The sequence below is a fragment of the Ursus maritimus genome, unplaced genomic scaffold (genome assembly GCF_017311325.1).
Source record: "Ursus maritimus isolate PB19 unplaced genomic scaffold, ASM1731132v1 scaffold_14, whole genome shotgun sequence".
NCBI lineage: Eukaryota > Metazoa > Chordata > Mammalia > Carnivora > Ursidae > Ursus > Ursus maritimus.
Genome location: NW_024423786.1, coordinates 37,165,799 through 37,186,387, shown reverse-complemented (window position 1 = coordinate 37,186,387; position 20,589 = coordinate 37,165,799). Strand labels below are relative to the sequence as shown.

General features: G+C 44.4%; 1 protein-coding gene across 1 annotated transcript; it reads right to left on the bottom strand.

The window, feature by feature from the left end:
* Positions 1-1,762: 1,762 nt before the first annotated feature.
* Positions 1,763-20,062, bottom strand: WDR82 (WD repeat domain 82). Its single transcript, XM_040628719.1, has 9 exons — positions 19,861-20,062; positions 15,768-15,865; positions 12,754-12,820; positions 8,225-8,324; positions 7,604-7,720; positions 7,213-7,368; positions 6,702-6,771; positions 6,003-6,145; positions 1,763-4,593 (listed from the first exon to the last, which is right to left on the bottom strand). Exons 1-9 carry the CDS (start codon positions 20,019-20,021, stop codon positions 4,564-4,566), a joined length of 942 nt encoding a protein of 313 aa, XP_040484653.1. The 5' UTR covers positions 20,022-20,062; the 3' UTR covers positions 1,763-4,563.
* Between the last annotated feature and the right edge of the window lie 527 nt (positions 20,063-20,589).

Below are 20,589 nucleotides of genomic sequence, written 5' to 3'. Positions count from 1 at the left end.
TAGCTGGCGACAAATCACTGAGGGTTCCAGGGCTTGCTGTCTGATGAACAGCTTAGTTCTTCACCTTCCCCACAAGACTGTCCTCACCTAGCACTCGCTGAGGCCCGGGTGCTCAGAGCGTTTGTTGAACTACAAGCGACCACCTTTATGACTCAGCCTCACACTCCTACTTTAGTTTACAACTAGGATAAATTCTATTGAGGCAACTCACAACCCTAGATGGGGGCCACGAGGGACATGGGCTAAGAGGCACCAGAATTGATGGTAAAACTTACGTGTTTAGATTATTGGGGAGGCTCTCAGGCCCCCTTTCCTGCCCATTAGCTCCTTTAATTTTTTTAATTTGCCCATTTATCTTTTTAAAGTAAGCTCCATGCCCAGTGTGGAGCTTGAACTCACACCCGAGATCAAAAGTCACATGCTCTACCAACTGAGCCAGCCAGGTGCCCCTCATGAACTCATTTTAGACCCCACTTCCTGTACATTCTCCAGGAAAGGGATAGGAAACTACCAAATTCCTCATTTTGCACAGTCCTGTCCCCCAGCCCAGCACTTCCGGGCCTCCATCTGTCCACAGCTAGGTCCTGACACCTGGGGCCGCCGAAGCGCTGGCAGCCTCTCCAGGCCTGCTCTAGCTAGGCGGCCGAGCGATGGGGGAGTACGCCTTACCAGCCTGCAGTTTTACTTCCTGTCTTCAGCAACCGCCCCTGCCCCCCAGCAGTGCAGGCAGCATCCTGTGCCCGCCTCTCACCCACACCAACTGCTGAGGCAGCTCACCCTGGGCAGCCCGCTGCTGCCTTTGCTCCTCACACAAGGCCAAAGGCTGGGGAGTGGGCCCCGTGGTGTATCCACGGCCAGCACGCCAAACAGACGGGAGTGACGGTCACAGGGTCAGCCACGCTGACCTGTGTGTTCATGCTGCAGCAGGCCTCCCACCAGGCCGTGGGTGGGTGGGGGGGTTCTTTCTCCTTGAGCAGTCTGCCAGGAGAACCTACGCATGGCCTCTCACTCACAAGCTGGCATGTTCCCTCTGCTGCTCTTCATAATCCTTGGCCAACCTCCAGTGACCACAGGCAAAGTGGCAGGCCCCAGGATGTCTTCTCTGGTTCAGAGGGGGCCAAGAAGAGGTAGGCAGCAGGTCCTGCAGCTCTGAGGATATGGAGTTAGTGCATGGGCTCTAGAGTCACCAACTCACCAGCCAGGCGATGGGTTACCAAGCAAGCTACTGGCCAGGGCCTCTGTCAGAACTAGTGCAGGAGCCTCAAAGAAGAGGCTGCATTCTCCCTGCCCCACAGACGCCAGGGCCTAGCAGGACAAGCTTTATTCTGGCTAGAACCTGCCAATCTGAACAAGTTGAGGTAACAATGGGGGATGAAAGGCAGCCTGAGGTATGTGGCAGGTTGTCCGAAATGCTACTTCAATGCTGGCTCAGGTTGGCTCTTCCCACTCATTTCCGGCTCTGTGGCTGCTTATTAGCGCCTGTGGTTGAGGAGACCCAGGCTGCTGTGCGTTGAGGTCCAGGTCTAGGGGTTCTTCCCACCAGCCCTCAGGCCTTGGTCACCAGGGAAGGGCAGGGGACAGTCCCAGGAAGCCCAACAGTCCATCCACACAGCATGATCATGAGTCCCAAGGTGAGTCAGGAGGACTAACGGGAGACAACCCACCCCTCCCTCCAACCCTCCAACTCTAGGAACCAGGCAAACAATGCTACGGAAACTCAACAACAGAGAGGCTACAGCCATAAAATTCTGTTTAAGACTGGTAACATGGAAAAAATGTTTATATGTTAAGTACAAAAGGGACATAAAATTGTATATACAGAATAACAACTATGTAAACACACCAAAAATCTATGCACAGAAATGTCTAGGGGAACATTTAACACCAAAAGATTAACAGTGGTAGCATTTGGGTGGCAAACTGATTCATTTTAAAATTCCCCAAATTTTCTCAATAAGCATTAATTATGATTGCAACAGGGAAGGTTTTTTCCTTTAAAAAAAATAATAATAATAATAAAAATTAAAAACACACCCCACTGGCTGGTGGTTGAGCAGTGCAGTGTCACATACAAATCGGTGGCTTTGGCCAGGACTCTCAAGAGTATGGTGTGCGCCCGCTCCCACCCCAGAGAGCTAGGGTACCCCTGGCTCCACTGAGAGCAACCCGGCAGCCCCAGCCCCTCTGCTCCCTTTATTCTACCTTATTCCCACATCGTCTCCAGTCACTTCCAGCGATATCCTTCCTCTCCCTGCACACTCAGGAGCCAGCTCTATAGCCACGGGTCCCTAGAAAGAGAGGCAGTGCCGTGCATATTTCAAAGGACATGGTACCTCAGCTTTGGACACTAGAAACTCAAAAGAAATCACCTTCCTTGCTGACAGGCAGGCCAGTTGCTGCTGTGGTTGCAGCTACGCTCACTGTGCAGCCCTTCTTGTAAACCCGCAGTCGTAAGCACTCTCTGAACAGTTAGTTACTGCTACCACGAATTTTCCACCCTGGAGAGCCAGGAGTGGGCAGTAATAGCTCGATCATCTGGTTTCTGAAAGTCCCTCCGCTCTGAGAAGGCAGAGCTATAGATAGTGGGAGGCACTGCAGAAAAGCTGCAGATCCCAGTCTACATTTTGGAAAGATGTATGCCCCTTGCCCTTTAAGTTTGAGGAACAAGTCGAAAGTAACTGCTAACAAAACAAAACTGTAATTGCTGGCAATTCACAGCCTATTCCTGCTGCTGAACAAAGGCAGTTAATGGCTTACTTCCCTTAGCAGCTATGTCCTCTTGGGCAAGTAGTAACCTTGTTGAGCCTGTTTCTGTATCTGCAGGGAACGTGTGACCTGCTTCCATGTTTGGGAACTTAGTGAAATAACATGCCACTGGTCCTGCTCTAAGGCCATGCAGGGGAAGGAAAGGCCATGAGCCAGCCTTAGCTCATTACAACCCTGATCAAGACCTCTCCCCCTTCCAAGAGAAGGCAAGGAAAAGAAGAAAGCAGACATACCAGGTAAACAGGTATGACCTGTAATTGGAAAAGAAGCTTCGGACAAACTGAAAATGCTCTGGTTCCAGCATCTTGTCCCCAAACGCCAGGAGCCAGACACAAAAGGCATGCAAGAGTGACTGTCACACATGTACAGGCGCAGACAGAGCATCACCGAGCAAAAAGGGGGCTAATACTGCAGAAAGGGCCCCAAAGTGCGGCTTGAGGAACACAAGGGAAGTTATCCCAAGACCCTCGTTTAGCTGCCATGGGAACAGCGAACACCTGAAGCTTTGCTTCGTTCTGTCTCCCAAAGGAAAAAAGGTAATAGAGAAGACTCACTAACACTTGTGGCAAACACTATTAGCAAGGATGCAGTCTTTCTCCTGGGCTGCCAGACTCCACCTCCTTCTGCTGAACTCTGAGAAATGACATATTCTATATACATATATATATATGCATACATACATATACATATATATGTATGCACACACGGATATATTTCAGTGAAGGTGTACACACTGTGCTAAAATACAAACAGAAACCCCATGTCATATATAAAAAGGCTAAATATAACATATAACACAGGCCTAGAACCAGCTCTCGCTTGGGAGCTGGGAAAGGGGTGGTATCATCTGGAGACTCTGTACACAATTTGTGGTGGGCAGGGAAGGCATCAGTGTAAACAACTCAGACTCACGCCACAATACTGGCCCACAGGAAAGCGTGATGTAGCTCACGTACAAAAATAGACTCCCACCTTGCTTTTGTACAAAACCAAGCGTGGCAGGCACCCAGAAAGACCGCAGGTTTGTCTTGATGACGGGGGATCACACCAGGCTACCGCTAAACCTCCCAACCACAGGAACTACCTGCAACCCCTACTTCCCTCCCTTCCAGGCTCTTGGGCCATTTCCCACCCAACACTCAGCCTTGAGGCATGCCCAGATCACCCACCCTCACAGGACTAACTCACAAGGCTTCCTGGCAAGCAAGGTCCTTCTTTCTGTATCTGTCCCTTTCTTACCCCAAGATATATGAAGACTTATTTCTGTAAATGTTTGGCACCTAAGTAACATGATGGTTGTGGAATAATGCCACAATGACACAGGGAGACCCAGTAACAAGACATGCAGGGTGAGGGCAAGGGGTGCTGAGCTGCCCTTAGCATCTCAAAACCAGAACTGTGGCTTCCCATGCATTTATGGGGGTGGGAGAAGGGATGTGCAGAATTAACAACTTCACCGGCTCCTCAGCAGCAAATACATTCAAAATTGAAGGCGTCTCGAGGGCCCCAGGATACCCTAATCATGAATCTGGTCACTCCTCTGGAGGAGCTCAGTGCAGTGACAGCTGGAAAATACATCTAAGTCCTGATAGAATCTGCCACACCAAGAGTCTTTTCGAAGAAGCTCAGCGAAGTACTTTTTTTCTTTTGAGCAGATGTACAGCACATCCATGGGAAGGCCATGTGGAAGGATGCTCTCCAGCCCAGTCAAATGATCCAATCCATTGTCTCAGTCCCCTCTGAGTTCTTTCCTGTTGGCCACCCTTACTGTACACAAACAGCCGAGCAGCACCAAGGTCAGTCGTCAATGGTGGGCAACCAGAAGGCCTGAAAGGAGAAACAGAAGTCAACTTTTAAAAGCCAAGCCCGTCTCCTCACTGCTGAGGGTTCTTACCCTCCACACAGCATCAAGGTGCCCAACCCCAATAGTGGAGGAATTATGGCTGGTGGCCTTCCCTCACAACAAATCAATTCTGGCGGTCTATGGAGAAATACCCCCTCCATGCAAAAGCAAGCTGGTTCTGTCTCCAATACTGTCGACCTTCTACCCCAGTGGCCCAGTAGTAAGGAAAACCAGGAAAGCCATCTGCAAGGTGGGTGTCTGGGCAACCTGGCCTCACTGCTAATCTGCCAGGTGACCTCCAACAGGCCCTCTCCTTCCTGAGCTGTAAAAAAGTGAGAGGGATTGAACTGGATGGTTTTGTTGCATTTCCTTCTGACACTGTTTCCTTAGTTGGAATTAAAAAAAAAAAAAAAAAGACCAAGGGGGCAGTGTGTTCTGGGTAGGCTAAAAGCAGAATCCCTCATCCTCAAATACCCAGGTGGATTTAAGAGATGCCAGAAAGAAACTTGAGACTGAGACATACTTTGCTTTGTTCTGCCAGCCTTGCCTAGGAAGAGACAGGGGCCTAGGGGAAATTCTAAGTAGTGAGTTATGATCGACCGTATGAATTTCTGAGGAATTCAGCATAAACTGAAAGGAACGGCACACTGAGAGGTTACAGCCACAAAAGGCTGGTTCAAAGTATTTTAAAAGGCCAAAAAATGGGACGCCTGGGTGGCTTAGTCGGTTAAACGTCTGTCTTCAGGTCGTGATCTCGGGGTCCTGGGATGGAGCCCCACATTGGGCTCCCTGCTCAGCGGGGAGTCTGCTTCTCCCTCTCCCTCTGCGCCTCCCCCAGCTCATGCGCATGCGCGCGCTCTCTCTCTAATAAACAAATAAAATCTCAAAAGAAAGGGAAAAAAAGGCCAAAAAACTATCAGGCGTAGTCCCAAATAGTTTGGGCATAAAACCAGGGGCCACAGCAAAAACTGGCCTGAGATCTCCCAGCAGCGCAAAGTTGATCTCAGATCAGGAAAAGAAGGGTAAAAGTAAAAGTGAAAGATCAGTTCATAAGCATCTGACTCTTGATTTCGGCTCAGGTTGTGATCTCAGGGTCCTGGGATCAAGCCCTGTGGAGGGCTCCCTGCTCAGCGGGGAGTCTGCTTCTCCCTCTCCCTCTGCCCCTCCCCCCTGAAATAAATAAATAAATCTTAAAAAAAAAAAAAAAAAGTGAAAGACTAGTCCAACCAGAGATCAGATAATAGGTGAACCAGAGAGGCCACCAGTTGAGGAACAAGAACCTGGAGGCTTGTCACATACCTATTCAGAACACATCTTGCTGTGCTCACTGAAGCACCCATCACCCCAACTAGAAAGGGCCCCTAAGTGGAAGATATCTCCCATGTTCACATACCATGTTGGAACATGCACTGGCAAAGGTCATGAACTTGGGGTTGAACTGCAAACAGGTAATGGGGCCTGTGTGTTTGCCATCCAACACAGCTACTTTTATACCACTCTCTCCATTCCAGACATGGATCTTGCCATCCTCTGAACCTAAAGGGAATGATAAGGGAAAATACAACAGCTCAAGGTGCAATGCAAAGACAAGTGGGAAAGACACAGATTGACATCTGGAGAAAAGCCAAGCTTCAGGACCTGGCCCCTCATCAGAAATTGAGGGAGGAGAGGCAGTGAAGAAAGGATACTTTGGAAACTGATCTTAACCCTAGTTATTTGTTCCCGAGCAAGTCATTTCCCCTCTAACTTCAGTTTTCTCACGTAAAAAGGGGGCTCTCTACCAACGTCGAGCCACTGACAACCGAATGCAGGGTTAAATCAGGAAAACAGTATTACTAGTAATATTGTGCTTGTAGAATTTAACTCTTATGATGGTCAAGGGAAGATCAACATTAATGCCAGTTCCCAATAAGGAACTACACAATCAGGATAAAGACACTGTACCTTTGGCATAACATGCTATACAGAAATCTGAGAACATCTATCAAAAGGATAACAGATAGTATCTTAATTAGTTAAAACTAATAAAAATAACACAAATAAATACACAATACCAGAGAAATAACCTCCAAGGGGGATAAAGAAAGCTTACCGATCATAATAAACTGGGAGTCTGGAGTAAATGAAGCCTCCAGAGTGACAGCTTTACTGTTGGCATAACCCTAAAAACAAGAAAAACAGTTCTCTTATCACAGCCTTGTTAACATAAAATGATTCCCTGCAAACACTGACCCAGCACACACACACATCACCTTCCTTTCCATGAAACCCTCTCCTCTTCATGCACAGCATCACAATGTTCCACACAAGGCTGCCACCCTTTACAATTCAACCCCATCTCAGACTCCACATTCAGTGCGGCAAGAAAATTATTATGGTCAAAAATTATTTTGTATCTATACTCCAAACGTGGGTCATTATGTGAGAAGTGAATGTCTCTAAATCCGAGAGAAGTATAAATTCATGTTCAGAATGAAAATGCAAGCCTGTGCCTCCATCGGCAAGTCCAGGATAACTGCTGGTCTCCATCAACCAGCTAACATAATTCTCAGCCCAGGAGGTAGAAGCACGGAAGTTGCCATGCTCAAAGGTTGTCAGCTCACCCCAAAGGTGTGCATCACCACTCCCTTGAATGCATCGATGAGACGGATGAAGCTGCCATTGGTGGAGATGAGGATGAGTTTACCATCATTGCTGAATTTAAGTCCTGTCCACTCACAAGTCCGATCGTACTGCATCTTAAAAGTCGCAAATGGCCCCTGAAATGATAAAGACAGCAGCCCCAGCCCAAGGCCCATCAGTGTTCCTTCTGCCAGAGCCAACTCTCATTCTGTCCCTTTAGATTCCTTTTTGACTAGGAAAAGGAGAGGGAGAACTATTGCTCCGACGTTCTCTAATGTCTACCACATACCTCCTCTACCATGGAAAAGGCTCTCATCTTACCCTTCAAAACTTCCATAATACCAAGATAGCTCAAAGACTCAAAGATTTTACCTTATCAAAAGAGCGAAGGTCATAAAGCTTGACCATTTCAGAATTGACACCTGCAGCAAAAATTAACCCTTCTGGATCAAAGGAACAAACTGGCTTGCCTTGTAGATGCATGAGCCCCTAAGAAAAAATAAGAAAAAAAGTTAATGAACTCAGGATCCTACCACTATGTAATTTACTTTTTCTAATGAAAACTCAAGAAAGGGACACAAATACCTTTATACCTGCCTACCTAGGGAACAGAAAAAGCAAACAAAACTAACTAAAATGAGGCTTTTTACAAACAGGTCTCCATACAACTGGCTTCATCAACCCTAACTGTACAATTCTATAGACACTGAATTCAAATAAAAACAAATCCCTTGAGAATAAAAGCTATAGCTCACAGGTTTCAGGAAAACGGTTTTGAAAGCAAAAAGCTGCAGAGCATAACTCACTATGCACTGGATTATGGCATTTGCTTAATTACCAGCTACCTACCAGGAAGACAGATTTTCTCCAAAGTTTAGAAAGACTCTGGGATCTCAGAATGGAACCATTACTTTCTCCCTTGTTTGAGAAGAAGAGCTGATGACATTGCCTACCATAGAAAATACTCGAAGTATAACTGTGAGGTACCATTACCTGGCAGTTAGGAGACCGGAGATCCCAGAGTCGAATGGTCTTATCAAGAGACCCAGAAATGAAAGTGTCATCCACAGGTGACATGGACAAGGCCACCACCCTGCAATGCATCAAGATAAATAGGAGTTGAAGTAAAATATTTGCAAAAATTGGATGTGAACTCTAAACCACTCTACTTGCCTACCTACATACACCTGTTCTCCCAAAACTGCCATTTTAAGAAACATACATATACAAACAATCTGGAATAACCAAAGACAACTAATATAATGAAAAGCCCTATGAATGAAACTAATTGCAATGAAAAGAGAAACTTAAAACTAGAGCATAAAAATGGAAGACTCCAATGTAAATTACACCACAAGGAGATACCAATTCACAAGAGAGATAACAAGTGTTGGAGAGGATATGGAGAAGTCAGAACCCCCATGCACCGCTGACTGGAATGTAAAATGGTGCAGCTGCTTTTTAGGTTTTACAGTTCTTCAAAAAGTTAAAGACAGATACATTACTATAAGACCTAGAAATTTCACTTCTAGAAAATGTATGTCTACACAAAACTGTACATACATCCCAGCAGCATTATTCATCTTAGCCAAAAAGTGGAAAAAACCCAAATGCCCATTAACTAATGAATGGATAAGCAAAATGTGGTATAGCCGTACAATGAATTATTATTTGCTAATAAAAGAAATGAAGCACTGATTCATGCTACAACATGTATGCACCTTGGAAACATGGTAAATGAAAGAACTAGACATAAAAGTTCCCACACTGTCTCATTTCATTTACACAAAATGTCCAGAATAAGCAAAGCTATAGAGGCAGAAAGTAGATTAGTGGTTGCTGGGGACCTGGAGGAGGGGGAGTAGGGAGTGACTGCTAAGGTGTGCAGGGTTTCTATCTGGGAGTGATGAAAATGTTCTGGATTAGTGCTGATGGTCGCCCAACGCTGTGAAAATACTAAAAACCTAAACTGTGTACTTTAAGAGGGTGAATTATGGTACTAAACCGTATCTCAATTGAAAAACAAAACAAACAAAAAACACTCATGATTCCTTAACTAGAGTTTTGTGGACTATACTAACAGTCTCAAACCTGAGTATCATCAGCATCACCTGTGGGTGGACTGAAACGCAGACGACTGGGATCCACTCCCAGAACTTCTCATCTAGTAGGTCTGCGGTGAGGACTGCAAACCTGCACTTCCAACAAGCTCCTAGGTGATGGTGAGACTGCTGGTTTGGGCACCACACTTACTAAGCCACAGGCCTGTGCTAATAGCAACCGTATTTCTGATATGGGTCCCCTCTTACGGTTATAGCATTAAGAGTCACTCACTAAAAGACCTTTCTTCCAAAGGCTCACCCCGAGCTCTCCTGTCCCTTCTGCTCATGTTCTCACTCTGCCACGCCCTGCTCTGAAGACACCTGCCGCCTCCCAAGCATTTGGGCCTGGCCTGCAAGGAAGGACAGCATGTGGCTCTACGTCACCTGCCTCTCAGAGCACACCACAGCCCCAACTGAGGGGAGCTATTTCCTGTACAGCACCTATGCTTCTTCGGTCAGTACCACCTATAAAGAAAGCCCTTGTGAAAATAGACATTTGGATAACTCTTCCTTCTGGATTATGGAAGAGTAGTTCCACATTCGGGTTTGGCTGTAAAACACTTCATAGATATAAGAGCTGGTGTCATAGATGAAGATTATAAAGGAAATGTTGTTGTGCTATTTCATTTTGACAAAAGTTCGAAGTCAAAAAGATGACCAAACTGCACAGCTCATTTGTGAATGGATTTTTTTAATCTAGAAATAGAGGATGTTCAAGTTTTGGATGACACTGGAAGTTTTGGTTCTACTGGAAAAAATTAAAATTTATGCCATGAATAGAAAATGAGAAAATGTACTTTTTTCTTAAACTTTTTATCTAAAGAAAAATTTCTTGCAATATAACTCAACTAACATTCAGACCAGTTCCTCAACCTAAACGTTTAAAGATACCATAAGCCAAAATTTCCTGGGAATGCTGAGGTGGTAATAAAACAGAGTGAGCAGAATGCATATGGACATATAATTTTAATGCCATGGTATTCAGGTCAAAAGCTCAGACGAAGTCTATCTTGGCACAAGGCTCCATGCTGAGAGGTAAAGGGAATGCAATGAGGAGCAAAATCTCAACTCTAAGAATGCATTAATTGTCTAGTCCAAAGAACTCCGAGAGAGGGTGAGAGAAGGCTTTCTGGAAGCAGCAGCATATGTAGTGGACAGGATCTTAATGGGAGATGGCTTTACGAAAAAAATGCCAGATAAGAAAGCATGAGGCCCACATTCAGGAAGCAGCGCAGAGTTCACCTGAAGTGGTGGGAGATAATGCTGGGAAAATGAGTCAGCCTGGAGGGAGGTGAGCCTGACTCCAAGGGGAAGGAGCAGACAGATATGGTGAACCATTAAAGCTTCCAGACAGACTGTGAAGTGGTCAGAGCTGTAATACAGGATGCTAAAGCAGGATGATGAGGGCTGGGGAGATTAATTAGGCTTTGCCAATAATTCACCTGACAGGGCATGAGCTGGGGCAGAATAAAAGGAAACAGTACAGAGCCAAGTGACACATGAGGTTAAACCTAGGCAGAATCAATAGGATTAACGGCTCATTAGATGTGAAAGCAGGGGAAAGAAAGCAAACAGGTAACAGAGGCTCTGAGTCAGGATAATTAGAAGGGACAGTGATGAAGACATATGAGGCAAACAGAGAGGAGCTGGCCAAAGGCATGTAACAATGAGGGATGGCATGCTGGACCTGTCAGGTGGGGGCATGAAAGAAACACTACGCAGATATATACAAAACCTGGAGGTGGAAATTGAGTCTGGAAATCAGGATATACATGAGCTAAAAATATTGATTTGGGAAGCCGTCTGAGTAGAGGTGAATGAAATTAGTGATGGAGGTATCTGAAAAAATATCAAGAGACGTAGAAAAATGAGGGTAGAATCTTGTTTATTTTAAAGTCAAAAGGAGAAAGAGAGGCCAAGAACAGCAAGAGTAGCACCAAGATGGGAAATGTGAGCTGCCAAAGGGAAAAAAAAAAAAGAGTTATTGAGAAGTTGAGCACCAAAAAAACAAAAATAAACAAACCAAACCCCAAGGCAGTAGATTTTAACTGGAGGCAGCAGGGAAAGGGAAATAAAACAGCTTGGAAAAAGCTCTATAAGTGATTCTGGGACTAGACTGAGTGATTTAAACAGTGAATGAGTGTGAGGAGGTGGAGATGGGAGTATGCAGATTATTCTTTCATGTTTGACAGTTAAAAGGAGTGGGAGATAGGTTCAAGAAATAGATTTAAAATAAGGAAGACCAAGTAAGTTCGTAGGCAGCAAGGAAAGGTCTAGTTTAGAAGACAGAAGCAAGCAGAAAGAGGGAGGTTGATTTTGTCAAGGAAGAAAGGCTATTTCTTTTTAAGGAAAGGGTTCCAAGAAAGAAACAGAAGGGACAGAAGTTGAAAAGAACTCATTTGGGATGGCCTTGATTTTCTGAAAACAACAAAAGAGGCACAAAGTCATCTAAGAATCAGAACATCAGAAGGGTGGATAATCGGGAAGATTGGAAAGAATTTTAAACAACTGCAATCAGCTTATAATTACAGACGATACATTTGTGAACACTAATTTGACTACAAACAAGCAAAATCATCTCCTTGTCACAGGCCATTCTTTGTTTGGAACTACACGGTAACCAACAGTTGCCACCTTTCATCTTCAGCAACACAGATCTGCCCTGCCCAATCACAAGCGCAGCTAAAAACAGGGTGCTCTTGGTCCACCTTCTGTCACGGTTCTGTACCACTACTCCAAGTCACGCTAGGTTCATGTATAGTTGCAAACAAAAGGATGAGGAAATACCCTCAGTGATTAAAGTATCATCCAAAGGAGAATGTTCAACATTCAACCCAAACTTGAAAAATTGGAGAAAAAAACAACTGGGGGAAGTGGGGTAGGAGACAGAGAGAAACAAAATGCATCACAAAATAGAATAAGGAAACAAGTTTTTGGACTTTCAAAACTAAAAAAGGACAATTTTATTTATTAATATTTTTGTATTCTCATTAAGATCTTCACATGGAACATATTTATTTAAAGCAGGGGCCTGCTGAAATGGGGCCGCCAATACTGGAAGAGGCCTCGTACACGTAAATAGTCTTTTCCATTAAGGGACATCTGATTGTTTGGGGTTCCTAAATGATGAACATAACTTGTACTACCTAGGTTTCTACTGAATATCTTTAATCCACTTTTTTCCTAATTATGATTTAACTGAGATCTTGGTTTATCTACAAAGTCCCACCCCTGCTTCCGCAGCCTCAGTTACTCAACCTCAGTTACTGTTTTAGGGAGGGTTAACAAGAGACGAGTAAGGATGCCAAACAGCAGTGAGGAACTAGCTTCAGTTCACTAATAAAATCTCTCTACTCTCCTAGTCTCTGGATAACCTCAGGAATAAAAGAACTCTCTATTTCTGTAGCACTTGGCTCTTACCTTTTGCTATGTCCAGGAAAGTATCTGATGTATTTGTTGTCATGCAAGGACAGGTAACGAATAGTATCTGTAAGAAGACAAATAAGGCACGATGATACCCTATTATTTTTAAAGTAATTACTCTGCATTTTTGTCTTGAAGGTCAAAGAATTCATTGTTTTCCATAACTCAAGAAACGTGTGAATAAATAAGGTTAAGTAATTCCACTTCACAGCTGAAGAATGGGCACTACAGATTCCACATAATTCAAAAGCAGAGTTCTCAAGTTGACGTCATATAGAGCAATGTTTAAAATCATTGTTACCACCAATCTTTGGCTTCCGCATAGTTACAGTGCAACCTGTCCTGCAAAAATACCCAGCCTGCGCCATCCCCCCAAACACAATACTTTTAGTGCCCACAGAATGGCAAGCCTTACAGGAAAACATTTAGCTGCTGAGAAACAGGCTCAAAGTATTAAGCAGCCATGCTAAACTGAGGATTGGGCTGGACTCTGGCATAATATTTTTGTCCAGGGTTCTCCAACAGTGTGTCAACCCAACTCTGACCTAAATGTTAACTGGATATACAATTTACATCAAAACTAAACAAATGGAAAGAGAAGTAATGTCCTACTACTTCTTAAATTAACCAACTATCCACTGGTCCTTTGTGCAAAGAAGTCGGTTAAAAAATAATAGTAATAGTAATAACATAACCAAAAGAACAAATAAGGAAATCTGGGTTAAAAAGATCTTAAAACATTTAAAAATCAAACTCATGAATATACCAACAAGTCAAAGCAGTGAGATTTTGTCAATATTAAAGACAGGAATAATCATAGAGGTTTGCACTTGGGGAGAAAAAGACAAACACTCTTAAAAACCAAGGGATTCTATCTGAAAAAGTAAACAAAAAAGATAGTGGTGGGAAGGGAATGAAGTGCCATAAAGAACAGAACTGGAAAGTGCTATGCCCCCCAAAAGACTAGGAATAAGAAGCAATTGTTGAGAAAGAGGCACTAAGAAACAGTGCCAAAATACAGACAGAAAAGCACAGAAAGAACATTCTAGAGGCAAACAGAACACAGAAACAAAGAGGCTGAAAGCACCAAGTCATTTCAGTGGTTCACAGGGGTACTTTCTAACAACAGGGCATTTGACCTAGGAGAGGAAAAATCACACTCTTTGTATGTTCCAAAACAGAATTCTAATATAGTTTTCTTTGAAAATCTTCAAAGTTCTAGAATGACAACTACAAAGTCTTCCTGGTTGGTCTACTTCTAGTAACTCACCTGCCCTAAGCAGAAAAAGACTTCCTCCCCATTACCTGTTCTCCCAGAGATGAGCAGGGCGTCGCCATCCTCTCCGCCCCACTCAGTAGCTGGTGCGCTGTTCCTGGCAAGGCAGTGGCCTGTACAGTTATCTCCTGTACCGGGTGGTATCATAGACCCTCAAACTGTACAAACTACTACCTCAGCCTGGAATCAGGCAAAAGGAAACGGAGCGTTGGAGGAACTCTTCAGGATGCACTCGAGACAGGAAAGGCAACATCCTCACAGCAGAGGCCTGGCAGCAAAGCTGCAAGTGCCACACATTTGCCTCATTTTGCACCATATTTGGAGAATCCTCACATTTATTCACCCAGAAAAATACCCCAACAGAAGAAGTATACCAGTCAATCAGATGATCACATAGATATGTTTCCTCAGGATCCTAATGATTTATATTCTTGTCCAAAAGCATCAATTGCACTGCTTATTTAGAAAACCACTTCTGAAATAGAGGCATGAAAAGCAGAAATGATATACTTACTAAAATCAAGTACAGGCAGAAAAGTCTCATTTAAAAAAAAAAAAAGACTTCTGCCCATCTGCCCTGAGATAGGCATAGCCAAAATAGCAGTCTAAGCCATCTTTGGTGGATGACATTAGAAAAATCTTACTGTAGGGCACCTGAGTGGCTCAGTCAGTTAAGCGTCCAACTCTTGATTTCAGCTCAGGTCATGATCTCAGGGTTTTAAGACCGAGCCCCAAGTTGGGTCTGCACTGGGCTCCGTGCTGGGTGTGGAGCCTGGTTAAGATCCTCTTCCCCTCTCCCAACCCCCATCACGCTCTCTAAATAAATAAATAAACAAATAAATAAACAAATAAATAAATAAAAATCTTACTTCAAAAAGTGGATCAATAAATCCAGTGATATTAAAAAAAAGGGGGGGGGGTCCTAACATGAAAGTTAAGTGTTACATATCTCAATTACCAAGATGAATTGTCAACTGAGGATGACTTATTCCAGGGGAAATACAGGTAAAAACAGAGATCATTAGAGAAAAAAATTCACAAGTTTAATTTCTAAAAATAACTCTTTACTCTTCAAAGACATTAGTTTTATTTAAAAATTAAAAGGGGAGGACACGCCTGGCTGGCTCAGTCAGTAGAGCATGCAACTCTTGATCTCAGGGTCATGAGTTCAAGCCCCATGTTAGGTGTAGAGATTACTTAAAAATAAAATCTTTAAAAATAAATTAAGTAAAAAGGGAAAAGGGTTTCAAAATTCAGCTTTTAAAAAGTCCCTGAAATCAAAGATAATTAAGGTCAATACACTGTCCTTTATGACACAGACCATAAAAGGTGGGCATACACCAGAAACTCTTCAAAGGTCCCTAAATTACCACAGTTCAGGCATATGTGGTTATTTACCACTTGCTATATGTCAAGTACTCTTTCCTTTTATTTATTCTAAAAGTATTCTTTCAAGTTTAAATAAGTACAAACTATAAATACAATTCATTGCTTCCTATACCCACTCTCCACTCTAATCTGGAGACCTTTCATAGTCCGTTTCAAGTCCTTCAAAAGTACTAGTGGATTGCTTCCAGCATCCCTTGAGTCATAACAATGTTGGCACTGCTAACACCATAGGAAAACATTTAAATTAAAGTAACTCTAACCAAAGCAGAAGTAGTCACAAAGATTCCAAGAACTATTTAACAAAAGAAACCATGAGCATAACTTCCTAAAAAGAAGGCTTGCTTACCGTCTATTTTGTTAGAGCTGTAAACGACTGTGTTTGCTGCATGGGTATATCTGATGAGGTCCACACCATATTTCTTACTGTACAGGGTTCTCTTTGGTCTGACGAGGAAATGGACAGAGAAAGAAAACCATCAAAATCCTCCATCACCAAAATCTGGGATCTTCATATAAAGAGAAGCACTTGAATGATGTGGCAAGGATGAGGATTCTTGGGATGAAAGAAACAGAATTTCTTCCAAAAGGGAGGAAACAAATGGAATCAACCAACTGCAACAGACTTTCACCTCTGAACACCAAATACTGAGGTTAGGAAGTGGAAGTAAATCTGAGGGCTCAAATGAGTGTTTACTACAATGTTCAGAAGTTTTGAGAAAAAGTACATCTATTTGGGAAGAAAGGCACATAAAACACAAGTCACAACTTATAACAAAGAGGGATATGAGACTACGTCATACCAAGGAGGCCAGAACTTTTCTTAAGCTATTCATTTAGAAATAAGGTCTTTTTTTTAAGAAGAAATGATTTATCAAAACTGAAACCAGATGCAAAACTGCTTGCCTTTCCTAATATAACCTGCTGTTGCAGAAGCTATCCATCCTTCCTATCCTACAAGTTCGAAGTACTTACTGAGCCTTATTGAAGGCAAGGCTAACCCTCCCTAGAAAAAAACTAGTCACTGGTTTCCTTTTTTAAAGCAATCCATTTGAAGTTCCTTCAATGCTTCCCTCTACAGAACCTTGACGATCAAACATCAAGCTGAAACGGATCTCAGCAAAGTCTTTAACCAAAAACTTCACCATGTTCTACATTTAGGTATAGGAGGATTTCATAAATCCCGTACCAATGTTTACCAAGAGTTCCAATTTTGAAAAAGAAAAAAGTTCACCCTCTCAATGGAACCTAGACGCTGAACAATCTGATTACTCAGGCAGCTTTAAGAAGTCAAATATTTGCACTTTCAATTTTTGTTAATGTCAGGGAGGTCAAGAGTTTCGATACATAAAACCTATTTCCAAACAAGACTTCTCACTCCACATGCACTGAATTTTCCACTTTCTCACCTATAACTGAAAGATCGGCTAAAAAGATCAGCCCAAAGGCTACCCTGCTGAGTCCACCATCCTGAGTTCTGCTGTGGGGTTACTGTGTGGTAAACAGAGTGGGCACATGCATGCATAAGCACGTGTTCTTGCTCTCAAAAAATAGTTGACTTTGTTTCTACAAGTGGAAAAAGAAGCTTACTTATCTCAATAATTCGGTCTGTATAAAACAGTGAAGACATATCCTGAAGAGCCAATATTAAAGGGTGTGGTATAAGGAAAATTTTCAGCTCCACTTATATATGATCTATTTGTCTCAAATTTATCAGGAACACTAACCTAAGATTTGTTTTTAAAAACAGAAATTTTTATCTCATATCACTTCCTAGTTTGAAAGAGCCTAATTTTTACATCCATTTCACAGGTTTTTATGAAGCCCATGCACTACATTTTTCCATGAATATTTTGGTAAGTTTCTTTCCACAAACTATGATTCTTGTGATCAGATATGAATAAATATGATTAAAGCCTGTCTATGAATAATTTGCATCACCTAGCAAATAATATCTTTCATATTCTTTCAAGTTGAAAAATCACTCAGTGGATGTTAACAAAACATGGACAAAATGAACAAAGAACTGGAAAATATTAAGCATAAGGAACCCTGTTTTAGCCTTTTTCAAGCTCCCAAATTCTAACATTAGTACCATCTAGTAGAGATACTATGCCTTCCCAAAAAACACTATTCTTCTACCAATGTTCAATTGACTTACACTAGTGGCAAATTTTTTCTTCACATTACCACTTAGGATCATGGACTCTTAAAGGTGAAAGAGGTCATCTAATATTTAGGGGAGTGCTCTGACCGCTGTCACACACTTGGTCACAAGGCCAAACTACAACCCAGGTCTCCTTAACTACAGGCCACTCTCTTGCAACAAACCACAACGTCACAATTCACTGATAAGAGAAAATTTAAAACAGTGTGTCCTATACTATCAAATCAATCCTAAATTTTCTAATTTGGATAACTGTGCTCTGGCTATGTAAAAGAATGTCCTTGTGCTTAGGAAATCCATGTTGAAGTGTTTAGAGGTAAGGGGCTTGATACCTCCAATTTATTGCCTAATGGTTCAGAAAAAAATGCGTTCCTTAATATTTAGAGTGATAAAGCAAAAGAGGTAAAATGTAACCGATTACTGGATGATATGGGATATGTGAGATACTGTTGTAAGTTTTCTCTAAGTTTGTAATTATGTAGAACTGCTACATCAGTGAATAAACTGCATTATGTCATAAAATTAACATTTTACTTTTAACAAGAAAGGACTTCCAAGTCATTGCTCCCAACAAGTAGAAATTATGCCACATCTGCAGACAAACTGCTAAGGACTGCTGTCACATGTCACAATCTTCATTTTCTTTGAATGAGAATATACATCTCTATCCTCAGGTTACAGGTAGAAGTTCTAATCCGTGCACAAGCATTAAACATTTCAAGCCAGCCAGCTTCAAATTACTTTTAGCTCCAGGACCCAGCAACCCTGATGCCCACTCCAGCTCTATGTTACTCTCTCTTCCAATCTGATTAAAGTGGCCAGATCTGGACAGAAATCCACCTACTAAATGAATAATGGTCCAGCTAGCAATTCTCTCCTCCCCCAGGACCACCAGTATATGCCACTCTTCCGCATACTGCAGGCAGATTCAGAGCCAGTTACATAATACTTTTTCACAGCCCCCGTGGGAAAAAATTGGGGAGAAGACACAGCTTAGACCAAAACAGCATTATAACCAAATTCACAAATGAAGAGACAAGCTGCAAAATAAAGTTTATAGAAGACACTGGTTTTAAAACAAAAGGCAAAAGAACAGTTGGAGAAAAGAGAGAAAACTCTGAGAATTCAAAAAATAATATCTGGAGCTAGGTAACAAAATGAAATCTGACAAAACCAGTAGCCACCAAATTAAACCAAACATCTGCAAGCCTACTTGGGCAAAGTGGCTGAGGAAAATCCAATCTAGCCTAAACCAGTTTCGCCTCCAAAGGCGCTCACAATTTAGCAAGGAGAAAGCAAAGCAGGTCTACAGAGGGTGAGGTGAAGCTGACAAGGTGCCCAGAGAAAAGGGCAAAATGTGTTTTGAAGACTTAACAGAGATGCAGTGCAGTGGGTCTCCAGAGGACTCGGGGCAACATAGAAACTTCAGGATCAGACCCTGAATTCTGGTAATTCCATGAGGACCATAAAGTGTAATTTTAAAAAAGTATAAGAGGAAACACGAAATTGTTATAGGATGCTTTCTTTGTTTTCATAGCAGGCTCCCATTCAGGTCGGGATGGGACAGCCAAGTTCGTTTTTTTCTGGCAAAAAGGAAAAGTTTCTGATGTTGTTCAAAAGTTAACTGCAAATGTGGGCATCGGGTCTCAGGGAGTAAGAGGGATGATATGGAACAGAAAGGAAAAGACAGGGGGCCCAAAGAGGCACAACAAATAAATCCTGACAGCTAAGAACTGCAACCCACGCGGCCTTCCGGCAGAAGGCCGCGGGAAGCTGCGGGGCAGGGGATGGGCGGAGTGCCAGGCCTGAATCGAGGTCACCGAGGAGGGCAGAGAGCGCGAGCTGTGACGCTCTTGACTGAGGTAGGAGAGCAGCCTCTGCGGTTCTGCGCGGGGGCCAGGACTGACGGGCACCTCTGACAGAGTCGGAGGAGCGGAAAAGCTACGTGCTGGGGCCGAAGTGGGCGGACAGGGCGTTTAAAGGTCAAGGTCAAGGTGGGGTTTGGCAAACGATGCAGAAGCGCTTTTCCAGGAGGCCGAAGGCATACAAAGTAATGATGTTATCACTCTCATCATTTTTAAAAAGAAAATTAAAGGTCTCCTGGGCGGCTTCGGAGTGGAAGCGGCCCTCGCAGCAGCGAGAGCAAAACAGGCCAGGGGAGGGCGGCGGGGCCGGGGCGGGGGAGGGCGGCGGGGGCGAGCGCTGGGCCCCGGGGGGGAAGGAGGGTGGGACGGACCGACGACGGGCCCGGGCCCAGGGCCACCGCCGCACTCACTTGCCCTCCTGGCAGTCATAGAGCACGATGGAGTCGTCGTCGCTGCTCGAGATGACCGTCTCGCCGTTGGGGCTGAAGTCGAAGCAGTTAATCTTGTCCGAGTTCTCGCGGAACACCTTGGCGACGCGGAAACTCCGCAGCACGCTGTCGGTCAGCTTCATGGCGGCGGCTGCTGGAGGCGGCGGCGGCGCAGGGCTGGGGCGGGGCCCGGCGGCGAGCGGGCGGGCGGGCGGTCTGGCTGCCGAGGGGCCGACCCGGGCGGGGCGGGCGCCGCGCCGGCGGCGAGCGCACAGGCGGCCGACAGTCGGGCGACCTCCTCCCCTTCTTCCTCCTGCACGTGCGACGCTCTTCTGCCCGCACGGAGAGGGCTCGCACACCGTTCCTCCTCACAGTCACCTCAGGGCCAACCGGCGCGGCGCCGGCTCATTGTGTCCGCCATCTTGGGACGACAGGCAGAAGCCGAGGGCGAGGAGCCTCACCGCGGCGCACGCCGGGAAAGGGGGCGGGGCGGAACGGCGGCGCGAGGCGGGGCGGCGGGGTGGTGACGTCAGTGCGGCCGCCCAGGAGTGGAGTGGCCGGGTAGCCGGAGGCGGTGATTCCCTGACCGGCAGTGGGGCCCGAGGGGCGGGGATGTCCACGGCCTTCCCGGGTGGGTCCGAAGGCGGCTGGTGCCGGGGAACCGTGGGCCTTTGTGCAGATCGCAGCCCCCCCGAGAGGCTCCCCTCTCCC

What these genes read in the sequence shown, in the direction of transcription:
- WDR82 (XM_040628719.1), bottom strand. Translation starts at nt 20,021, where the DNA reads ATGAAGCTGACCGACAGCGTGCTGCGGAGTTTCCGCGTCGCCAAGGTG. An exon ending in TTTCCTGGACATAGCAAAAG is followed by an intron (nt 8,325 to 12,753) that starts GTAAGAGCCAAG and finishes GATGCATTGCAG; the next exon opens with GGTGGTGGCCTTGTCCATGT. An exon ending in TGGTGATGCACACCTTTGGG is followed by an intron (nt 6,772 to 7,212) that starts GTGAGCTGACAA and finishes TCTTGTTTTTAG; the next exon opens with GGTTATGCCAACAGTAAAGC.